We start from the raw sequence: 21,953 nt of genomic DNA, 5'->3' as shown, positions 1-21,953 counted from the left end.
CTTTTTTTCAAAACACTTATTTATAACACATGAATAAATAAATAAAGTTTTGTTTTGTTCTCAATAAAACGAGTTTTCAAGCAGTTTTTAAAAGAACAGTCGCAATGTTGTGTTTTTTATATGAATAATACCGTTCCAGTGCATATCTTTTTTAAGACCATTTAAATCAATGATTTAAGTGTGTTTTTTTTAATTGGAAACTGGTACTGAAAATGGAAACCTTCAAATACATGTATTGGTCTTTTTGATCAAATTAAGTAACGCAATGTGCGAAGACATGTGTATGGTATAATGTATACACATCACATTTGCTTCGAGTTAACCATCTCCAAAATCGGTTTCACAGCTTTTAACTACTAAAATTAAAAACAAAACGTCAAAGCTTTAAATCTATAAAGAAACGTTTGCCTTAAACTCAAACCTCAAAATGATATTGATTTATAAGCAGTTTCGGACATATGGAAGCTGTCAAGTACAGTACATTTGAACCAAAGCTCGAAGCCGATTTATCTTCCACAATATAATTAGCATAAATAGCTTCATTTTTATTTTAAATATTGGCAATATTGTCCAAACCAAGGAAATCTCCCTTTCACTGCCGACCACACGATCTGGCGTCATAGTCAGTGTATACCGTAAAATTACGGTATCCTAAAAGCATTAGAAACATATTTATTGTAGGCAAGTGGTGTATATAATAGGGAAAGAGCGAAATATCGAATTCACGTGACAACAGAAAGATAAGCGTGTACAAACGAACCTGATGTTTTTGTCAATAATTGTGTTGTGCCGTTTGGTGGAAGTATTGGTATTGGCGGTTTAGCTAAAGTATCAGATACAGATCTGGACGGGATTTCGCGTGTAACTTGTCAAATTCAGAGCTTGAAGTGTCGATATTATCACCTCGATCAGGGAAGGTGTCGGAGCGAGGTTCAAATTCTGCCTGTGACCGTGAATAGCCAGGGCAGCACAGCAAGGAGTGTCAGATTCGTTGTCTGCTTCTCGTTTTACCTATGATGGACAGAGACAGCATCCAAAGCACTGAATACTGCTTTATCTATTGAATCATATATTCCTAAGATGCTGTATAGGCCATACAATTGGATGCATGCTCTATTTTACAAATCAAAGCTGAGATACCAGAATTTCAAATCACAACCAGTCAATGTATTTGTCTATCGATGGTGTGTACAAATCACTATTGCATAATTTAAACGTTCTGTTCATTGCATGCAGACAAACACGTAGACGGCCGATGCGTAACAGCGCATGGCCGTATCTGTGCTTCCTTATCATGGTACCAAAGGTCCGCCTCCGTGATCGCCTCACCGACGACCAAAGCACGCGCTCGTACCGGGAGTCCTGATGATGATACTCTTGGTCGAATACCCAGCGGATGAATGGTCACTTTGCTTTCCGTGTAGGGCAACGATTTGTGCGTACCTATATATGACTTGCCCTTGGGATCCTGGCTTTGGTTTGCAGTATTTCGAAATCGCTATTACTACTGATAGTGTACGTATTCACCAGCAATATCAACATGAAGCGGCAGATCACGCTTCATGGAATTTACTTTCATCAGGGACATTAATATTTGTAATATGAATGTCAAATGAATGCCGTCCTTGTCAAACTTAAACAAAATTCCTGCTAACATTTGACATTTAGTTTCCGAAACAATAGCAGAGATTTCCATGGCAAGATATTACCCACAACACAACGCACGGCGCACAAAACAGCGAGTCACAGTATAAGGAGGGGTCTGTTGGGCATCATTGGCTTTCTAGCAATTCAAACATTACGTCAAGAACGGACCTTTGGCATATACTTCATGTTAGGTGAATCAGGCACGATCAACCACTTATCTACTGTACACAAAAACCAAACACCGAAATAGACTTCACCGACTGGAAGTCGTACTCAATGACATTTAACTCATGATCATATTGAAAATATCAAAAGTAAAAATACGAGTGGTATTTGTTAAATGGACGTATTCCCTTCTTAATGAGCTCACAAAAAGGACGGTGTCAACTATCTTAGAAATATTTGTTAATTATATTTTACCTCTGAAAACAACACCCATCCTCTTGTGTTCTGGCTGTTTCTTTTTTTACTGTCATTTTCTCTCGATTTTTTTTTCTTATTGTGGTGTATTCGAAGGCACCAATGCAGTCCCACATGGCGAGAACTTAAGGACAAAACTTAAAGAGTTCATGCAAAATGCTTTATTAACATGTTTATGTTTTAACAGAGATTCTAACGTACGAGGTTTTCCTTTTTATACATAAAATGATTTCATTAATTACCAGGGATGACTCATGAAGCTTTTATAAAGTGATTACGTTTCAGATGGAATTGTTGAACCTATAATTTGATAGTGCGTATCGTTCACTGATGAAATGCTATTGAGTACTACAAGTATCCAGTATAAGATAATTATTACTATTACATAGTACTTATGTCAATAAACCGTGACGTGATTCAGAGTTATATAGGATATATTATATTGATAACTATTTCGGAATAATTTTCCCAATAATAAATTTCTGCCTGAAAATCAGTCTTTTACTTATCACCATTTCATATTTCTATTCAACTTTAGAAGTGTTGTTGTACATCACATTCTATCACCCATAGTGCTATATTTGGAGTATAGTTTACCATTACATAGGAAATATTACATGGATCACTATTTTGTAATGATTTTTCAAATAATAAATTTCTGCATAAAAAAAACAATATTTTTTTCTCATAACCATTTCATATCTCTATTCCACATTATAAGTATTGTGGTACAACACATTCTACCACCCAGAGTGCTATATTTAGAAAATAATCTACCATTAACTGGATGTATATGTAATCGCTCGTTAAAATGTGCCGAATGATTCGTCCGGATAAAGAAACATTGTAGTACACTGTACAGGCTTCTATTCAAGAGACTGATAAAAACCTACAATAGTGTAGCATTATGTTGGCAAATAATGGAGTACAGGTTCCGACCAATTACACCTCCATTGTCTGGACCCCTCCACCATTCTAGATCAGTACGGAGGTGTAACACTGGTCTGTCACGACAATAACACACGCCTATACACTAACCCCTATACCCAGTACAAAGCCAAATGACAAACTCCGCTCTCTTCACAGGTATATATTTCAGTTAATCAAGGGTATCGGTAGAGCTGTATGGCATGATGCATTCGTACATGTTTTCATTTCAATCCAAACGTGCATTATCCAAAATACAATTAGTGCACCTGTTCGAGTTTATATTAGTAACGTTAAGCTTGTTCATAGTAACTCGATGAAGCTGTTGTGTTTTGAATTACAAATTTTGTATTGTACCGTACACCTTAATTTAATGTGCATGTCTATACCAGTGTTAGTACTATAAAACACAACTGTTGGGGAAGGTTAGAGAGTGCCTCATCGGCGCTTTGTCACCTCACCATTTCTACACGAGAGTGTTTAATTAATTACACTAAATGCAAATTACCAAATATACTTTAATAATCTCGGAAAGGCTGTAGTGCAATAGCAATGTAGCATGCATCCTTAAACCACATGACACGAAAAATATCACAGAGGTGAGAATTTGGAAAAATCGAATACACTGATCATTTCAAAAGGATTTGTTTCGCGGATATGGGATATTTTTGGCAGTTGGAATTTATCCAAGATTAAATATTTAATGATATCAAAATCTAAACACGGAGAGAGCGATGTTTAAGTGTTGCTGGCAGATTACATGGGGCACATTTGCTGCCGCGTGATTACGTAGGCTTGCCTTCAAACTCTTTATTACAGTGTTAAGACTTTGCCGAGAAAGTCATTATTTTCAACACTTTTTAGCAAAACAATACGACAGTTGTCAGTACGTGACATGGACCCAGTGAGGATTTGTTTAATATTTAAGCAGCTAAACTTCACTTTATCTATGAATTTATTGACGCAATATCGCCGGAGATCTGGCGGCTAACGAATCTGTCACTCCTGATAACAAGAGAACCCGTAACTAGTACCATCAATAATTTACCACACAAAACGCCAAATCTCGGCACACAAAAAAGCATCTCGTCAATCACCGTTCAACTAAACCTAATCGCTGCCGAACCAAAACGGCTCTATTCTAGTCCTCTGCAATAATGTGCCGTATCAACGAGGGGTGGGTTATAGGCTGGGGAGACTGGCAATTCTACTGTAAAAATAATTCTCTAACAGGGGACACCGGAATTTCTACTGTAAATAAATTATCTCTAAAAAGGGAAAAAGAGGGGACGCCAATTCTGCTGAAAAACATAATCTCTGAATAGTCTGAATAGGGAGGAATAGGGGGAGATGCCGATTTTACTGTGAAAGAATTATCTCTAAATAGGGGGAAAGAGGGGACGTCAGGGGGTGGGGATTTCTTCTGGAAACGATTTTTTTTTATAAATAGTGGAACATAGCATGAATTTAAATAGGGGGATTGGGTGGGGGTGGGGGTAGGAGGACCGAAAATTATACTGGAAATGATCTATTTCACAATAAGAAAGATAGGGGGACCGTTAGAATAAATTCTGAATGTTTCTAATACGCCTGAATTACCAACAAAGTACAGACGTATTTCTGTTATTCAAAGGCGTAAGGGAGAGCAAGAGAGAATTTTTGAGAATTTTTTTAATACGAAGTGACAACTAGATAATCTTCAATGCGGGAGCTGAGCTGTTCTTGGTGTTTACAGGAGGATTTCACATGTCATCCTGGTCTATGTCACCGTGGATACCACTAGTTGTAACATAGATACGAGTCAGTGGTTGGCGAGAGTTAAAATTTGGTCTGTAGAGACCGGAAGAAACGCCCTATCTGCGTTAGCCGTCTTGCGTACAAGGGCCTAAATGATTAAGAAGCAATAGTTTATTGTCCGGGAAGATAAACGCAATAATGATGACAATAGAGCGATCATGCTAACTTTGCACACATTTCAGTGATGTCTTATCGATAACAGATCGCTTTGCTTCTGCACACGCTCTCGCCACAATGGCTACTGACGCTGGAGAACGGTCGCTGTCGACTTTGCCGGGAGCCATGTTGGATTGTCCCCGTGTTAGCGTTGTCAATTGTTAATAGCAACATAACCGTACTAATTAGTTGTGTTCCCGAGCTGTTATAATAAACCCGTTAACTATTAGTATCCATGACACGTGTGTTTTCGAGGTTTCATGTGTGAACGTATTACAGCCCTATACCCCGTTTAACTATTTATTCGCGAGTATTCCCCAGTGTCAACAACCTGTAGCACAATAAGAACAACAGCTATTGTCATCATCGACCAGAGATTCTGGTCCTAACGACCTGTAACAAGTTGTTCCAGGCCTCCTCAATATATAATCAATTTCAAATAGTTTACAATAGTTTTGCTTCGTGCTTATTTGTACTTTATCTAGCGTTAAATATTACAACCCGTACCAAACTAAAACGTCATCTATTTCGAGTTTTTTTTATCTCATAACATGACATTTTTCGAATGTTTTACCTCAATTCAACGTTAATAATGTTCTAACCTAGTTCCAAGTGTAATAGGGGTCAGAACTTCTCTATCCGTAAACACGCATTCAAATGCATATAGAAATTCAAAATGTATAAATCTTTAAAACCATAATAAATTCAGCTTCGTGATTTTCAACACATAAACTGTATACGGTTACATATGATGGAAAAAAGCCAGATCGAGTCTAAAAATATAACACGTACAATGCTGCTCTCTATTTGATAATATACTGTACGTTTTTATTATCATTCTTTAACTTGTAACTGTTAAAAATTATCAAAATCATTTTTTTTATTCAAACAAAGTCTATTTCTTATTCATTCATTCATTTATTTATTTATTTATTCATTCATTCATTCATTCATTCATTTATTCATAAATTCTTTATCTACATATGAACTACCTATCTACATTTACCTATACCTTCTAATGCTTAGGATGGGTAAGCGAAATCGACACAATACCGGAACCTTTCTAGATATCTTATCTTTGCACCTTGCATAACCTATAACGTCGAGCTCACGATACGTATATTTCACCGAGTGTACAATCATCGGTACAAACAAGTGCGTTTATTCCTGTTAAATTGTCTTGTTTACAACGCACGACGTCGGTATTTTACCGGATATAGAACGAAGTTGACAAATACGTGACGTCACACACCCGCCGCCTGCATGAGCAAACTTGAAAGTTGGGTAGATTTGTGCCCTAGGTACACATACAATATCGATCGTCCGCCGATAACTCTTCTATCAAGCGACCCCTACCTGGGCTTGTATATATCTGATCCAGGTAGGCCGATAACAAAAATTGACCCCCTGTCTGCGGTAAAGGCTCGTTACCCCGACAATATATCACGTTACCAACGGGTAACTCGGGATGGCCGAGGATTTCAACATTTTAAAGTATAAATGGCCTACATGGAGATATTTGTATACAAAGCTCTGAATCAAAGTGTGATAGTAAGGTAAACTACCAATGAGCGAGGGGAGTGATACCACAAATTCTCTACATAGCATTACCAAATATACATATTTCTGACGAAATACACCGACCCATTGAAGGATATGTTCTTCCTTAAACCAGTCCGATGTGGCTATTTAAAATCACGCCAACTGTACAGACTGTAGTGAATACGTTCAATGGGTTCGCCAGAGACATACACAGCATTAAAATGTATATATCTGCAGTGGCGTAGGAAGCGGGGGGGGGGCAGGGGGGGCAATTGCCCCCCCCCCCCCACTTTTTACAGTGGGGGGGCAAACATATCTTTTTGCCCCCCCACTTTTAGACATCCAAAATCTAAAAAAAAGGGGAAAAAACACGAATTTATATATTCATTTCGATAAATATCTGTATATTTTCGAACCGATAATGTTTTCTTGAAGGCAACGATAAAAACTTTATCTTGTACATCCGGAACATTCCGACTTTTATACTAGTATATCAATCCTCAGACCTGTGTGTCGGTCGTCTGCACTGATGATATTTTGTGAAGTTAATTGAGTTCATAATGAGAACAAGACAGAAACACAACATGAATAAGAATGCGCGGTTTTAACGTGAATCGAGTGATACTATTTACCAACAGGTACGAGGAAATACAAAAAAAAATCGGCTCGCGCCTACGGCGCTAGCTTTATCACTAAATTACTGCCCCCCTTTCGATTGCAGATTCACAGGGGGGCTTTGCCACCCTGGTACCCGCTTGGCGGCCCCCAGACCTCTCGCAAAAAGGGAAAAAAAATCGGCTCGCGCCTACGGCGCTCGCATGATCACTTAATTACTGGACCCCCCTTTCGAAAACTCCTGGATCCGCGCCTGATCCCGAATTATTGGAAATGTGCTATATTTCATTTTCCGCGGAGGGCTTAGACCCCCTTGAACCCCCTATCAGGGCGCTGCCCTGGACCCGCTGGGCGGCCCCTCAGACCCCTCGTTAAAAAAAAAAAAAAAATCCCGAATTATTGGAAATGTGCTATATTTCATTTTCCGCGGAGGGCTTAGACCCCCTTGAACCCCCTATCAGGGCGCTGCCCTGGACCCGCTGGGCGGCCCCTCAGACCCCTCGTTAAAAAAAAAAAAAAAAATCGTCTCGCGCCTACGGCGCTCGCATTATTACTAAATTACTGGACCCCCGCCCTTTCCAAAATCCTGGCCGGCCCTGGTGATTCATTGATGCCATAAATAATATATCCTGATTTGCGTAAATAAATTATTTTGTACTACATAAATTATCCAAATTATCATGGGATGTTGAAATGATAATTATTGGCTAATTTTGCGGAGATGGCATACGATTTGTTTAGTGCGTAAAATTTAAGGTTAAACAAATTTTGCCCCCCCACTTTTTGACGACTTCCTACGCCACTGATCTGTATTTCACAAGATCCACATTAAAATCCACCTGATAATGAGAATGGAGTCTCGAAGAAAACCTACATTGACACTGTCATCAAATTCCAGTTGACATGTTATACGAGACTGTTATAAACTCGCCTTGCAATAAAAGGTTCAGAATGTAACAAGACACTGTGTAGCTAGAAAACGTAGGCGAAAACTGAATGTTCGAAAGCTCATTTCTATCGGCAAAACAATTTGCTTTTACATCGCGTACGTCATATATATGATCTGTTTTCTGGTTTAACATAGTCGCGATAGCTAAGATCATTATGTAGGAGACAAATGTAGGACAACCCCCTCCCCACTCTTTGCAAAAAGCTGTTCTAGTGTCACAGCAACTGCAAGCTATATTTTATTTACTTCCTTCCTACCAGCTTTTCCTTCTTTCCTCATACACATGTATGTCCCTGGTCATTGCGAGGACGTTCAGTCCCAGACAAAAGTAACTACCATCAGGTATCACAGGCATGAACCAATGAACAACTTTTTCATATAGACACGCTTCGTGACACGGTACTGGCAACAATTGTATGAATGTCACCAATTTTAAAACTCGGATAGGGAACATGGCGTCACATCCGGTCACGTGTACTCAAATTAATTGCCTGAGTAGACAGACATTAAAACGCACCACTGATCAACCATACTGACTTAAATCTGTCATATAGAACCATCTTTTTAAAATTCTACTGAAATTCTAATAAAACAACTTGAAATCACCAGGAATTGTGATCACGATGACCAATGTAACAAACAGTATTTAGAACTAACGTTTTATTTTTCTCTGCTGACAGATTATGTAATGTGTACACCATTATTGATGACGCAACAGCTGTTACTGCTACGTCATTGTATTTGTTCTTCCCTGAATTATCGCTTTAAAGTTTTGTGTCGATGTTATATATATATATGGGAGACTCTGGAGTATAAAATGACCGATGTTTTAAAATTATTTTCGAAAAATCAATTCCTGTTGTTGAATTACAATATTGACAACAGACACACGTTTCATATAAGCCACGTCAATAGGCAATGTGGAAAACCAGTGTTAACGATTTAAAGCGACTATCCTTTCTTGTTGCAAGTTAACTGTAGGTGGGAGAATCACAACCAATTAAACGCCAAATATAGGATATCGGCTGAATTAGTTTAAACGGGGATAGCACGATGATTTGTACGTGATAATACAAAATAAATTTCAATCCTGACGAAGGGGTAAATGTTCAGGTAAACTTCATTACAAGGATTAAGAGCAGTGCAGATTTTTAAGATCAAAATGATAATAGTAAGACAGCTATACAAATAATCAATGGATTTAAAACTAAAAAATAAACCTGATACGATATACATTTAAATCATGAAGTTCATTCAAAAAGCTTTGTGTTACCTTTAGGGGACTTTAAACAAGTTATGGGATTTAATTCATAACACGTGATTTGACCCATCATCTTTCTTATAAAACTGTTTAATATAGCTATTTTGTAGTGTAAAACATGACACATCCATATTGAGCATGACGTTTGTGTGTCCCACTTGTAGTGTCGGGGTGGCGCTCTGGAAAGCGCACTCGCCTTCCAAAAAACAGTCGTAAACCGGAAGTGACGTTGTAACACTCGATTACTATGATTGATATTGGTCGCTACTCGTAGCCTTGACCTTCCATCCAGACATTATTGTACATCTTCAGACGATTGGACGTATGATAGTTTAAATGAATACTGGTTTATTCTGATCTTTGAATAAGATGGCGGGGTATGATCAGACACATCATTTGATTATTCATAATGTACAAGATCACGAGTTAACACACTATATCACTGTGAGTACTAGTATTATCATATAACTTGATGTGAGTTCACGCTATTTGAGTATACAAAGTTAAACTTGACTACACACAACAAACCGTAGTACTATACAATGTGAGTAACTATTTATACAGTCAGAAGTTCAGAAAACTCCATACTAACATACCTTGTCGCCCCTATTGCTGGCGCCTCCCAGAAAAGGTTCTTGTAATTTTTTATCCTTTTTCTTATCTTTACTCTTTTTCTCCTTCTTTTTCTTCTTGTCCTTCTTGTCATCTTTGCTGAGAGTTGTTAGAGCCATACTGTCGGCGTCGGAACTGATATGACTGATATGGCCGTCTGAATTCCCGTGCCTATGTCCGAATTTCCTAACCTGTTCACAAAACGTATTTATAATGTTGGGATTCATACACAGAAAGGGTCATCTCGCTCTGATAGTTCAAAATAGTTTAAATAATTCAGCATATGATAGCGAAATTATTCTTCATGACTTTTCTTAATCACATCACAATTTTACATATATAAATCATATCGAAGTGGAATATCAAAATCAATCAATCTGAAAGAATAATATGCTTAACGTGGGAATGAAACACAGAACATATTTTCGTATTAAAGGCCAGTCTGGAGCAGATAAACGCTACACAGGATTATGGAATGGGGTCAAATGTCACTGACCTAATATGTCAATATATAGTTAATACGATAAATCACTAAATAACGAGGGATTCCGAAGTAAATGATATCGGAATGCAAATCTTTGGTATTTGCTGGAAATATTACCGAGACTGGGCAGTCGTTTACACACACACAAACACACACCACGATCGGGATAATACAAACACGAACAACCAACCAACGCCAAGGAAATGTATACATAAAATAGAACTACATGGTGACCCAAACCTTTAATTACCTAACACTGCCGAAAGCCCACACCCTTACCAAGTGTTTACATCATGTCAGGACAAGCCAGATATAGAAATACATATTCAAACTAGGAACAGTAATATTGTGTCAACATTTTAACAATAACTGTCACAAAATGTAGGTCATTGGTGTAAAAATTCAAATAGATTTTCAAATCTTACCAGAAAAATCTATCGTAGAGCCAGTTTTAAGAACCTACAACTACGTTTGGTTTTCTCCAGTATATAAGATTATGTATATAGAATTATACTATAAGAGTCAGAAAGTTGTCATATTCATTTTTTTTTACCTATCAGAAACATATAAATGCCAAAAGTTTGGTTATTATAATCGACATTTTACTATTTATTGTGAGAAAACAAGATTTATTTTGAATCAAATAATATCAGGAGGTTTTATAGAATATAATTCATCATAGGCGTGTTAGTTTCAGTCTATTGCAGTTTCATTTCATCTCGGCATTCAACGCCACCGATTGGCTCAATTTGAATCTACCCGAGATGATCAACTTTAGGGTAAACAGGACTTATATAGACTATATATATACACACATAGGGGATATTTTACACAGAACTGGTAGTTTATGTATGGATTGGAGGACTTAATTCCTAGACAATACATTGCAAATTAATGCACTTAGCATATCAACGCTGATTGGCTGAATTTATCAGATTAATGATGTTCATCCTTTTTTTTTTTTTTTTTTGGAACGGACATAAAAGATACTGTTTCAGTTGTATATCGAGCACTTCATTGTATCAGAACTAATATCTTCCTCGTTCTTGTTTCCCTCAATCTGTTTACAATTTATTAACACTTGTTCCGCGTGGACACCTCTCTTGGTATGTAAAGTCATTTTTTGGGAAAAGAACTTTTTGTTAAAAAAAAAATCACTATAGAAAATAACTGTCCTGATGTCCCTGTCACCACATTACCTATCACATGTGTTTTGCATATAATAAAAAAGCTTTATATTGGGCATTGTTCTGTGTAATGAAGGGTGAAAACAAAACATATTTTGATATTAGCAGGTGCGTAGGCCAAACAAAGTCTATTTTATGTCATAAGTTCATAACAGATACTATATATACATGTACATACTAGTTTATTGTGTTAGAATATGAACGCCATTTTAAATATCTATCTGTGCACGTACTTACTTTCTAAATTAAATATCACTCGGTACACTATTAAAATTCAATTAATTATAGGATAATGTATACCGTAGTATAAACAATTAACATGGCGCTATTAATCACTGACGCTGACAACGTTATGAGTGATGAGTTAAAACTAACACGAACCTAACTTCACCTTCAAAATATACCTACATTTAATGAAAGCCAACATCGCCTATCTGTCAACAACATCCACCTGTATTGAGGTTTAGGCCCCGTAGGGTCTGATAAATCATACGATTGACCTATATAAAACTGCACATCGATTTAGTTCCCATACCTACACAGAGAACCCATTATAAATATAAAGCAGCCCTAGCCTCGGTCCGTTGCCCCGATATGGTCATGGTCCCTCCATTGTCCGGAGCTTGTTTACGTTCAATCTGGGGTCAGGGGTTCAACCCTAAATATATATTATATACATCTTATGAATAATAATATACTTACAGGTATTTAACAACACAAAATCCATAACGTCATATAAATCCGGACCCCACTATACACTAAAACGGGTATGAGTTTAAGCGTCGATACTAGAGACGTATATAGACAGAATATACTACATCCCTGTCGGCAGCTATATATATACATGTGCGGTACACGTTTAAATCAAGCTTTACCTATATCGCCATTAATGTTTACTTACCTTTCGTGTGAAAAGTACAATATCCTTGAATAATCATACACCTTAAAAGGTTCAGAGAAACATGTATGAATTCACAATTAAATATTCATTGATGTCCATGATAACAGTCCGAACAGTGGTAGTGTTGAGTGGTCAAGCTCGCGACTGGTTTCCACTATGATGACCTGCTTTGTACATCAAGGTAAGTTCATCAGTGCAGAGCGACTGATAATAAGGTGTCGACGTCACTTAGAGCCGGTATACCTTATACATACAGCAAGTGTTTAAATGACAGTGACGCTAAGGCGGAGGGAGCCTATATATGTGGTTATATATACCTAGCTCCTACGTACAGCTCTTCACCGTAAAACTACCTCCTACCTAACACGGCTTTCCAACATATGGCTGTCACCCTTAAACAAGCCGGGGACGTAGTGTTTCGCGTTCATGGAGCTACATGGAGACCAGCTAAGCATCAAACTCTCGTTCCTGTATGAGTACATTGTTACGTGTCCATCGGAATTAGTATTTAGTCCAATTTGATACATAACACTGTCGCGATGATAAATCTAGATGCTTTTTCACTCCGGAGCTTTATTTATCAATCAATATATTGAGCGCAGCCATAGAGTAATGGATTTAAAACTAGTGCTGCTTGCTACTTGTGTCTTTGCCTGTATTAAATCGATGAGACGTCCATTTCATTATCCCCCTATAACAACCTAGCAACAAAACGAAAGAATAAATAGACTATCCTTATTCTAATTACACTGCAATCAGGAAGAAAACTGGTTTCGTCATCTCTCGGAGTCGTTCAGTTGCCATCCAGTTTGGCGCCTGTGTGTTACGGAGTCAGGAATGACAATGACAAGATGGAATACACCACAGTAAGCGAGGCGACGTTGTTCAACAATGCTACTAGTCGGTATGCTTTTGTTTACCAAATAACAACACAAATCTTATAAAAAGCAACAAGAAGCACTTGTTCTAATCGGAATCGACCGGAAAACAATAAAAGTCAAAACTACTAAAACGAGAGACACAATGTCCAATAAATGCTTCTCAAAGAGTAGCCATTAATTCCTGCGAAATGTTATTTAAATAAGATTATGCATTTAAACTTCAATTACAAATGGTGTAAACCATTTTGTAATTTAAGTCACAAAAAAATCCACTAAAAGCTGTAAATACACGTCAAGCTAAGAAAATGGATTGTAACTTCTTGCCTGTGAGGAAGGGAAAGCACCCCTATGGACGTATATAAAACGTATAATTCACCAAAATGTCTTTATAAAGTGCATCACAAGTGTGATTGACATTTGACGGCACCGGACTGGGAACATTGTATCAGTCCAGTTGACATTTGAGTACAAATGTAGACTATATAACACCCCTGGTACATGTTACACAATGACGTACACACTCCTACCAGGGACTTATTTAGTCCTGACTCTCACGTGTGGACTTTACCTGTAGTGTAGCCTTGTCGTCAAATGCGTCGTAAAACTCCATGCTTTATCTGATTCTGCCGAAATTTGTCTCAAGAGGGAATATAACGTTTGACAGCATTTAAAGTTCAACCTCGGCGAACGATCTGTAGATACGAACATACGATACCTTACAGTAGAAGTTATACTCGGTACTCAGACACAGGGAGCCTCATCTATATCCTTATAACTGTCCACATATATTTAAAAACTTTACGACAAATATATAAATAGTATACTTAAAAACACTCATCCAATTTTAGAAAACAAAATTATATCGAAATCGAATCATATCACATTGACTTTGAACAACTGACGGAGCGAAAGTTTTTGGACTGAAACGAAAGTCATCAAAACCCACATATATATATATATATCATCCGAGTACTTACTAAACACTGTCAAATGGAACATGATAGCCAAAACAAACAAATCAAACCTCCCTAACCATTAACAGCGAAAAAGCAGTCCCTCCACATCTCCCGGTGATCAAACTCAGCACTTTTTATGTACCGGAAGTACACAGAAAATTATAACCTCCGGAATCGGAATCGACACCCAGTATCAGAAAGGGTGTCACATACCTGTCCACAGTTCTAAGCAAGAAGTGAAAAAAAAAATCTGTTAGTGTTTCCAAGCACTGTACTAACGATTAAAGCCATCTATATGACATTAGATTGTGCTTATATACACATCAGTGTATCCCGAGTCACAAAACATCTACTGATGAGAAGATCATCGCGGAGTTACTGGGAATTATTAGCCCTGCATTCTTGACATGTTGATACGATAAACAAATTGGCAGGTGCTAGTAATGTATATACACAATACAAGTACTGCACGTGTGGAGCTCATACAAATGCCAATATATAACTATATATACACAATATCATATACAGTTATCACTGCATAAATATAGTGTTGTTATACACACTTCTCCAAAAAATAAATTAATCCGTTGACCTACTGATTTTTTTTAAAAATGTATAACAAATCCTGCGATTTAGTTCATACAGACATATACAAGTATAGCGATTCTGACAAGTTAATTACTTTCATAAAGAAACGTAAAATAATTTCCTGATTTTCAGTTTTTAGAGAAGGGAGGGGGTTTTGTAATTGATTTAAGAAAGTTCGGAGAATTATTACGTAGCCTGTTCATCAAATAAATATTGATCGTTAGTATTACACGTAAAACGCTCGTGCATTTAAGGTCCATTATGACGTCCACAGAAGACAGATGGCGTCACAGATCCATGTGATATTTCGCTGAAGATACATATGTCTGCAGTTTGAAAGAGTATAGAAAAATAGAATCTCAACGTCGTTTCTTTCACACCTGTTTTTTCCCAAAGTTGCAGGAACTCATCAATAGAAAACATGGCGACATATAACACTAATTGGTTACTTTCAAAGAGCAGCGATGATATCAGAAAAAAAATCTCGTAATAACATTGAAAGTTCAATACATGCAATCGCATTATATATTTATAAGTTTATCGATGTTCCCTCAGAAAAAATACGAAGACGCATACGGATAGGCCAACACTTGTGGATATCGCGAGTACGCTCTAAGTCCAACCCATGTGGCAAAACGGATTCAATGATTGGATTCGTATAGTTTTAATATATTTTCAGGCAAAATATTTTTTTACGTTTGTAACATTACCTAAAATAGTAACCAATTATTGGCCGCGGACTTTAACCTTGATCACTGACTCCTTCCCGTCATTCCACCCGCATCATCACGTGACCTGTCGACCTCCTCTGAGTTGCGATTTCTGGATTAACTTGGCACTGGTTACATTCTGTCTAGCCTGATATATTATTTAAAACGGAATTTCAGATAAGTCTCAAAATGGACTTGTAGAAATTTATATGAATTTAGCATTTCTGACAGAAAACCTATCTCCATTTACATTTGAAAGGGTAATAAAGAGAAATGAGATTAGGAAAGGTACACACATTTCATATTTCATGTGTATATCTTTGATTAGCCGATCGATATCATATGGGTAAATTAACTTCTTTTAGATTTTCTCACCGATATATCACAGAAATCAAATGATGCCAAGAAAAGGTGACAAAGGTCAGCTTATGGTATACATGGTTTCAAGGTCAACTTCATGAAGTGTTCAGCCAAATCATAATTCTAATTTCAGATCGAAGACGCCAGAATAAAGTATGGAAACTTGAATATGAACTGTAGAATAATACGCCATCAGTAGGGTCCTAAGTGTTCCCTGAATGGCCCGCTTCATCGTCGATTAAGCCAGGTAATGTCACACCCTCAAAGTAATATCCGTGGTAGTGATGACGAAACCAAAAGTAACACAATCGAATATAATCATCATTCTGATGCCGATCACAAAACTTACATACAAATTTCACAATCTGAATCTCTTGAAACCACGTGATTGTTTGTTCGTTCAACGTCAACATCAATAAATAGATATTGACACCCACCATTGAATGATTTTTGTTGTATCTATGCAAGGCCGATATTTTCTCTATTTCATCATCTTTTCTCTTTTCCTTTGATTAAATAATTTGAAAACAAGAGAAACCTACATATGACATATATGAAATAGCGATAACAAACTTCAACTATAAAAAAAAATTGGCTGCCTATCGGCTAACTTATTTCCGATCAGTCTCAAAATTAATCACGCACAACCAAGGAGCAAAGGAAACCTGCATATAACATATGAGAATGAAAAACGAAGAACTTTCAAGAAATAGCGATACACAAAATGGCCGCCCGTTATCCAACATGGTCACAATCTGATGAAGGTAAACAGTCACAATCTGATGATGCTGGGCTAAAGTGTGAGTATTTTCATACCGTTAATTTTTCTCGAAGACCAGAAGAAAACATAAAGCGCTTATCCTTCCTGAAAATGTTATATATTTTGTTTACTTTTCCTTCCTTTCCATTTTATTGTTTCCGAGTTAGAATTACGGTTTCGTTTTCCTGTTGGCTTCCATCCCCATATCTCTGTTGGTATCCCCATATCTCTGTTGGTATCCCCATATCTCTGTTGGTATCCCCATATCACTGTTGGTATCCCCATATCTCTGTTGGTATCCCTATATCACTGTTGGTATCTCCATACCTCTGTTGGTATCCCTATACCTCTGTTGGTATCTCCATACCTCTGTTGGTATCCTTATACCTCTGTTGGTATCCCCATATCTCTGTTGGTATCCCCATATCTCTGTTGATATCTCCATATCTCTGTTGGTATCCTTATACCTCTGTTGGTATCCCCATATCTCTGTTGGTATCCCCATATCTCTGTTGATATCCCCATATCTCTGTTGGTATCCCCATATCTCTGTCGGTATCCCTATACCTCTGTTGGTATCCCTATATCTCTGTTTGGTATCCCCATATCCCTGTTGGTACCCCCATACCTCTGTTGGTATCCCCATATCTCTGTTGGTATCCCCATACCTCTGTTGGTATCCCTATATCTCTGTTTGGTATCCCCATATCCCTGTTGGTATCCCCATACCTCTGTTGGTACCCCCATACCTCTGTTGGTATCCCCATATCTCTGTTGGTATCCCCATATCTCTGTTGGAATCCCTATATCTCTGTTGGTATCCCCATACCTCTGTTGGTATCCCCATACCTCTGTTGGTATCTCCATATCTCTGTTGGTATCCCGATACCTCTGTTAGTATCCCCATATATCTGTTGGTATCCCCATATCTCTGTTGGTATCCCCATATCTCTGTTGGTATCCCCATACCTCTGTTGGTATCCCCATATCACTGTTGGTATCCCCATACCTCTGTTGGTATCCCCATATCTCTGTTGGTATCCCCATATCACTGTTGGTATCCCCATACCTCTGTTGGTATCCCCATATCTCTGTTGGTATCTCCATATCTCTGTTGGTATCCCCATATCTCTGTTGGTATCCCCATATCTCTGTTGGTATCCCCATATCTCTGTTGGTATCCCCATATCTCTATTGGTATCCCCATATCTCTGTTGGTATCCCCATATCTCTGTTGGTATCCCCATATCTCTGTTGGTATCCCCATATCTCTGTTGGTATCCCCATATCTCTGTTGGTATCCCCATATCTCTGTTGGTATCCCCATACCTCTGTTGGTATCCCCATATCACTGTTGGTATCTCATATCTCTGTTGGTATCCCCATATATCTGTTGGTATCCCCATACCTCTGTTGGTATCCCCATACCTCTGTTGGTATCCCCATATCTCTGTCTGTATCCCCATATCTCTGTTGGTATCCCCATACCTCTGTTGGTATCCCCATATCACTGTTGGTATCCCCATATCTCTATTGGTATCCCCATATCACTATTGGTATCCCCATATCTCTATTGGTATCCCCATATCTCTATTGGTATCCCCATATCTCTGTTGGTATCCCCATATCACTGTTGGTATCTCATATCTCTATTGGTATCCCCATATCTCTATTGGTATCCCCATACCTCTGTTGGTATCCCCATATCTCTATTGGTATCCCCATATCTCTATTGGTATCCCCATATCTCTGTTGGTATCCCCATATCACTGTTGGTATCTCATATCTCTGTTGGTATCCCCATACCTCTGTTGGTATCCCTATACCTCTGTTGGTATCCCTATATCTCTGTTGGTATCCCCATATCACTGTTGGTATCCCCATATCTCTGTTGGTATCCCCATATCACTGTTGATATCCCCATATCTCTGTTAGTATCCCCATATCTCTGTTGGTATCCCCATATCTCTGTTGGTATCCCCATATCTCTGTTGGTATCTCCATATCACTGTTGGTATCCCCATATCACTGTTGGTATCCCCATATCACTGTTGATATCCCCATATCTCTGTTAGTATCCCCATATCTCTGTTGGTATCCCCATATCTCTGTTGGTATCCCCATATCTCTGTTGGTATCTCCATATCTCTGTTGGTATCCCCATATCACTGTTGGTATCCCCATATCTCTGTTGGTATCCCCATATCACTGTTGATATCCCCATATCTCTGTTAGTATCCCCATATCTCTGTTGGTATCCCCATATCTCTGTTGGTATCCCCATATCTCTGTTGGTATCTCCATATCACTGTTGGTATCCCCATATCTCTGTTGATATCCCCATATCTCTGTTAGTATCCCCATATCTCTGTTGGTATCCCCATATCACTGTTGATATCCCCATATCTCTGTTAGTATCCCCATATCTCTGTTGGTATCCCCATATCACTGTTGGTTTCCTCTGTGAATCACCTAACTATGAGCTAGAGACCTTCAAATTTCTACAGGAAATGTAATGTCTTTTTCATAGCGTAAACTCGGTGTTATAAAAGTTATTTAAAGTTGTACTAATGATCACATTATGTGATATAATGAGATTAGTGAAAAGCAACCCCGTTTGCAAATGCGGTATTTTGTCGCAACGGTCGTTACGGAGAAGATAAACTCTAAGGAGGGATGGATGTAGAGCTATAACGGAATTGAGTGTTTCTATCAATATTCTCAGAGAAAGACAATTATTACCAGTAACCTGTTATTAAGCCGTGCACGTGACTTTCTCATCGCTGGTTGGTAACTCCCATCCAACTCAGTCAGAAACTCCCGGAAAGCGCTGAATATACATTGTATTTTCTTAAAGGTAGAAGGGCAGTAGACACGCACTGACGATTACTGTAAACGTGTTCAATAAGTCTTGTTTCAAATCAAAACGGACATACACCTCCGACTGTTCACGTGACGCAGGACATTAGGCGGGAAAACGGGACGATGGGGATGTTCCATGACCGATCAGGGAGTTAAACACGTGCATTACCATATTAGGACGAAATATTGATTAAGTATCTCCAGACCAAAGAAATAATTGAGTATTCATAGAGTTATTATAGTAAGTACAAAATGTCCTGTCTCTGGTCCTTGTGTGTGTGGATGTGTCCTTGATGTTTTTTGGCGTTCCATACAGTTCTAGGCTCGGTATTTCAGTTTTAGAGTATGAAACTACTGGTGATGGAAACAACACCGCTATATCTTTATTAAGTTTTCGTTTGGGCAGACTGGTGCAATGGAACACCATCAAAATGAAAATTGATCACAGCTGATCTGACGTATTGGCCAACGTAAGCAATAAATCCTCGTGTTAAACGAGGTAATTAATTTGAATTACTCTTTTTTTCTGAGAAACCGTTTATCATATGGTATTAATAAATTTTCGTTCGATTATTCATTCGATCATTTATTTATTGTTACATATTTGCAGAATAATGCAAATATTTCTCCGCTGCATAGACAACATATTTAGCTCCTCGTTTTGAAAATGATTAGAGGTATATCTGTTGTATTTGTTGTATATGATTGCATTATTTTCGTGTTCATCTTTCATTTTTCATTCACATTAAAAATACACATTTTCATACAAATATGGAATTTTCTTATTGTTTTTATCTTATTAAGAACACTTGTCTTCGCCGATTAGATGAATTACATCTTATTGGAAAACACATGCTTGTAATCTCAATAAATTTTATCAGGTTTCTCGTTCACCGTTTTAAAATACAATAATAAGGTTTAGACTTTTTAAGATGGAATTTATATTGTCACAGGATATTTCATTCCTCTAGCACAGAAGTTTTCTCTTAACTATTTTATAGTTTCAATAATAAATGTCTGACCAAATTACTGGTACACCAGGGACACTTTTGAAGACAAATTTAGCACCTCAGCCTCTGGAGCCGTGAGAAGCAGTACAGACGCCAATACACCAGCTAATACCACTGGCATTATCATTAGAAACAAACATGGCTTTGTAACATATATTCTCTAACTCGATTTTAATCAATGATGCTTTTCTTCAGCAACAATGACACTGCTCATTAACAAAGCTTCCCCAAGGTGGGAACACCGAATCAATAGTTTGATAAATGTACCACATTTCTACGTTTTATTCAAAAGATTTTGCGCATGAGCAAGTGTGGATCAAAGAATTGTTGGGTAAATATGTCCTTTGAGTAATACATTTGATGTAATATTTTCCAGAAAACGTAACGGGATATTTTGCAAAAGTATTCTGTAAACATCCATGATATTAATTGTTCGTTGACCATGCAAACTTTAATCTTAAAGTTACTGGTTCAACTCGCACATGTGCAGCTATTTGCTGTGAACTGTCAGCTGATGGAGCAGATGCTCGTGTACAAGTTTGACACTCTAATAAAATAAGTTATTGATTGACTGATCAATCGATTGATTGAATTGATTGATTGATTGATTGATTGATTGATTGATTGATTGATTGATCGACAGATTGATTGATTGATTGATAGATTGATCGACTGATTGATTGATTGATTGGTTGATTGATTGATTGATTGACTGATTGATTGATTCATTGATTGATTCATTGAATGATTCATTGATTCATGATTGATTGATTGATTGATTGATTGATTGATTGATTAATCGATTGATTGATTGATTGAGTGAGTGAGTGAGTGAGTGATTCATTGATTGATTCATTGATTCATGATTGATTGATTGATTGATTGATTGATTGATTGATTGATTGATTGATTGATTGATTCATTGATTGATTCATTGATTCATTCATTAATTGATTCATTGATTGATACTTCCCCTTAACACATGCGGACCCCGAGACGAGTTCAAGTATTGAGAACGCAACAACTTGAAGCTGTAAATATTGTAATTAATAAAAACGTTCGACCGATTTTAATTGTGAAAAAGACAAATGCTAAATGTTAGTGGTATCTAAGTATGTTGATGAAGAATATGAATAGGTGAATATTTGAGAGCATTTTGTGCAGAATACGACGGAACAATTCAGTCAGGTAGACAACCCCCGGCAGAAAATCATTAAAACTACCAAAAAGTAGCGCCCGTATAATATTATACTACAGCCCAATTCCCCGTCAAACATCTTCTAATTTAGCTTCATTGATGTTAACAGTGAGGAGAAACGTTATCGCGC

At 37.6% G+C, this 21,953-nt stretch overlaps 1 protein-coding gene across 4 annotated transcripts in view; it reads right to left on the bottom strand.

The window, feature by feature from the left end:
• LOC117325882 (tetraspanin-18-like) overlaps positions 1 to 21,953 on the bottom strand; it is a 106,095-nt gene that overhangs the window by 50,027 nt on the left and 34,115 nt on the right. Inside the window, exons 1-2 of one of the 4 annotated variants that reach the window (XM_033882382.1) lie at positions 13,948 to 14,071; positions 9,911 to 10,117 (exon numbers count right to left, since the gene is read on the bottom strand). In XM_033882382.1, coding sequence (XP_033738273.1) covers positions 9,911 to 10,117; positions 13,948 to 13,989 — 249 coding nt within the window. In that variant the 5' untranslated portion in view covers positions 13,990 to 14,071. Of the gene's footprint in view, positions 1 to 9,910; positions 10,118 to 12,299; positions 12,417 to 12,498; positions 12,921 to 13,947; positions 14,072 to 21,953 lie in introns of those variants that run through there. The other 3 variants (XM_033882383.1, XM_033882384.1, XM_033882381.1) reach the window with 3 other exon arrangements.

This window comes from Pecten maximus, chromosome 4 (genome assembly GCF_902652985.1).
Source record: "Pecten maximus chromosome 4, xPecMax1.1, whole genome shotgun sequence".
In the NCBI taxonomy this organism is placed as follows: Eukaryota; Metazoa; Mollusca; class Bivalvia; order Pectinida; family Pectinidae; genus Pecten; species Pecten maximus.
The sequence above is the reverse complement of the archived record's forward strand: the minus strand, read 5'-3'. Positions and strand labels throughout refer to the sequence as shown.